This window comes from Prunus dulcis, chromosome 1 (genome assembly GCF_902201215.1).
Source record: "Prunus dulcis chromosome 1, ALMONDv2, whole genome shotgun sequence".
In the NCBI taxonomy this organism is placed as follows: Eukaryota; Viridiplantae; Streptophyta; class Magnoliopsida; order Rosales; family Rosaceae; genus Prunus; species Prunus dulcis.
The window spans coordinates 15,539,348-15,542,855 of NC_047650.1; the positions used below are offsets into that span (position 1 = coordinate 15,539,348).

At 40.7% G+C, this 3,508-nt stretch overlaps 1 protein-coding gene across 1 annotated transcript; it reads left to right on the forward strand.

Annotated features, from left to right (window-relative positions):
- Positions 1-645: 645 nt before the first annotated feature.
- LOC117615930 (ethylene-responsive transcription factor ERF110-like) lies at positions 646-2,340 on the forward strand. Its single transcript, XM_034345114.1, has 2 exons — positions 646-1,307; positions 1,555-2,340. The coding sequence occupies exons 1-2, from the start codon at positions 824-826 to the stop codon at positions 2,283-2,285; spliced, it is 1,215 nt and encodes a 404-aa protein (XP_034201005.1). The 5' UTR covers positions 646-823; the 3' UTR covers positions 2,286-2,340.
- Positions 2,341-3,508: the final 1,168 nt, after the last annotated feature.

Here is a 3,508-nt window from a genome sequence, read left to right on the forward strand (position 1 = left end):
TCGATGGCAAATAGCATTTCTTTTTAGTAACAAGGTGCAATGGGTTTCTGTTGTGACATCAGTGCGCCTAAAAATCTCAGAGCCATTTACTAGACTTTCAAACTTCCCAAGCGGTCAAACCTCTCCCTCATCCCCATTGACTTTTTCTTTTCTTTTTATTAAAAAATAAAACAGCTTTTCACTTTACTATAGTTCCTTAAAATCTAGTTAATCCATGTTGTAACCAAACCGAAAACAGCAGGCAGAAAAGGTTGTCAGAATTCATGTCGGCTGTAGCTTCTCTTTTTGCAACCCAATACCGACTAATTTCGAAACCGTCATTTTGATTGATTGGCTTGGGTTCCCTCTAAGCTCGAATGCCTGTCACATATTTTTGGTTCACACGGCAACTCATTTTCATGTTTTTTAGTTCACACCCTTTGCTTTTGACCCAATAAAAATTCCTTCCTATATCTATCCATTCTAAAATCAAGCCGGTTGCTAAGGCAAGCACCGAATTCTCTCAGACCGTTTATACTATTGAATTTTAATATTTAATATTATATGGGTTTCTTCAACATGAAGATGGTTCCGGCAAAGACCATTTAACCGACCTATATATATTCTTGGCGGCGTTTAATTAATCATGTATATATATATATATATATATATATATATATGCGTGTGTGTAGAGCTTCCAGCAATATTGCATATATTTAGATGCCGGTTCAAAGCTAAGCTTGGTGTGGTGGGCGTTTGTGTTTGTTAATTTCCTGACGTTGCCTAAGCTCAGCTCTACAGTATTTGGTGTGTTTTAAGTTCTTTGGGTGGATATATAATATATATGTGTGTGCTAAAGGTGGCGGAAAAAGACCAACGTGCCGAAAGGCATAGCAATATTGGGACAGAGCATAGCATTGAAGAATGGCTCTATGAGCCCCTAGTTTTTTCACAACAGCTGCAGCAGCGACAACGACAACGCGGGGGCGGCAGCGGTGGTGGAGGAGGAGGGAGTGAAATATTAGCTTCCGCCGGCTCGTCAATGCTGCTGCGGTTGGATAGGGAGAGAGAGATGTCGGCCATGGTATCAGCTTTGGCGCATGTGGTGGCTGGGGATGAGGAGCTGGCAGCTGAAGAGAGTAGTTTGGTAATTAATAGACAGAGTGAAGATGTTGGTGGTGGTTTGATTTCATCAAGCGTAGGTGGTTCGGATTCAGGGACGAAGAGAGGACGAGAAGAAGAGGAAGGTGGTGGTGGCCAGTCGGTTACTAGGCTTTGTAGAGCTTTTGATGAATTTCCAAAGCAGAGCTCTTCCCCTGTTTTAGGAGGTAATTTCTTTTTTCACTTAATCTTTTGGATTTTACAAGGGTTGACTGATTGAAATAAAATCGTGCACGCATTCAATTCCTTTCACATGAAGTTACGCGAACAGACTCGTCTCGAACAATCAGTCCAAAATAAAAATAATAATAGAGTGATGAATTATCTCTCTTGGCCTCTGTGTTTTGTTTTTATCTGTTCGCTTGTTTGTTTCTTTTGTTTAACGTTTTTCATATTTGTTGCCAATATCTGCAGAAGGCTCAAGCACAACACCACCAACACAAACAGCATTCCCTCCAAGCACATTTGTATACAGCGCTACCCAAATAGCAGAACCAATAAGAAGAAGATACAGAGGAGTGAGGCAGAGGCCATGGGGCAAATGGGCAGCTGAAATCAGAGATCCCTTCAAGGCTGCAAGAGTGTGGCTAGGCACATTTGAAACAGCAGAGGCCGCTGCCCAAGCCTACGACGAAGCCGCCCTCCGGTTCAGGGGCAACAAGGCCAAGCTCAACTTCCCCGAAAACGTCCGGCTCCGAACACCGATTGCCGATTCTCCGGCGACCCAACTGACCAATTCTGCTCCTCCCAATACCCTTTTGTCCGTTGCTACATCCACCGAGCCTATTGTCCACTCTCAAGCATTCCAATCCATGCAGCATTCTTCTCATGAGGCTTCAAGAAATCTTCTAGGCTACTGTAAGCCGGTTGATGTGCAGAGGCAGCAACCTATGAGCCTTTATGATCAGATGCTTCTGTCATCCTCTGCAACTCCATCTGTTTCTTCATCTTCTTCTTCTCCACTTGCCTCCTCTGTTTCTTCATCTTCTTCTTCGCCACCACCACCTGCTTTCTCTTCACTTTTTTGGACTCAGTCTTCGCTTCCCCTGAGACCAGCCACAGGTGATCAGAATAGTACAGCTGCTGATTTTCAATCGCAGCAATGGTCCAGCTCTAGTCATTATAGTGCCCCCTTCTCAAGATGATTTCATTAACATCCTGTTTTTTTTTTTTTTTTTTTTTTTTTTTTTTTTTTTTTTTTTTTTTGGTTTTGTTTTGTTTTGTTTTTTTTTGTTTCTGAACTTCTTGACCATAATTGTTTTTCATTGATTACGATATTGTTGCTGCTGATCTTTGTTATGAAATATGTGCACAATTTTATTTTTTTTGTCTGTTTGCTTTTACAAATTATTTTTGGGAAGGAGTCAACACTTGTAAGGTTGACATTACTCTGTCAGCTCATGGAGGTTTAGAGGTGAACCCCCGCCGTCGAACACTTCAGTGGGATTTGCATTTTGTCAAAGGAAAAAAGGGGAAAAGGAACATCCAGAATTTTGATCAACTGATTGCATTAGGGTTTAGGAACGAGTCTAATCAAAAGAAAGAAAAAGGGGAATGAAGAAAGAAAAGTGGAACTTTCAGTTATTGCATAATTAAAAATATTTATTTTTCATCCAAGGTCTTACATTTGATTAATCACTTCTTCCATATAGCTTGGATACAAAATAAAGTAATGAGTAATACCACATCAACTAACTCATTTGGCATGATACACGAAACTTGTGTGTTTTTTTGTTTCTAGTCTGAATTACAAGGAGAGTGGAATTTTCACACATTTACTGGTCTATATGTCAACGTCCTTCTTCCACTACGGTAGAGCTCGTTTGGCTTTGTTGATTTTAAATAAATGAGATTTAATGTGAGGCCAAATATAAAAGAAACAAATGTTGGCACATTAGTATATGAGTTTTTTTCTAGTACGAAAAAGAAAAGTTACAGCCCAAAGCCTTTTTGGGCAAGCAGAGCCAAAAAGGTCGAACTAGAAAGCCTTTTGGCCAAGGACGCTCAAAGAAGTCGAAGTAGAAAACATTTACAACAGAAAGAGGAAGTCCATGCTCCTTTAGGGAGGAGAAGTTAAGCCCATGGCAAGAGCATCAGTCCCGAAATTTGCTTCCGAGTAAACATGTTGAAGTTGAACAGCTTCACAGCAGGAACTTAAGTGGATATCCTGAATAAGTAAATATAATTCTCCAAGGGATTTGAGACTGTCACCATCCTCGATGTAGAGCATGAACAAGTACATCACAGAGGGCAAGGCCTTCAACCGCAGTAGTGGTGACCTCTCTTATCTTCTAGGCTCCAGCTAGCTTGACATGGCCATCACTCTCTTATTAAAAAAAATATAGTGATCATTTCTCACTATTCAACA

Bases quoted from the DNA above. Each gene is read 5' to 3' on its own strand.
- LOC117615930 (XM_034345114.1), top strand. From the start codon at position 824: ATGTGTGTGCTAAAGGTGGCGGAAAAAGACCAACGTGCCGAAAGGCAT. The intron at 1,308-1,554 runs GTAATTTCTTTT...CAATATCTGCAG, and splicing joins CTCTTCCCCTGTTTTAGGAG to AAGGCTCAAGCACAACACCA.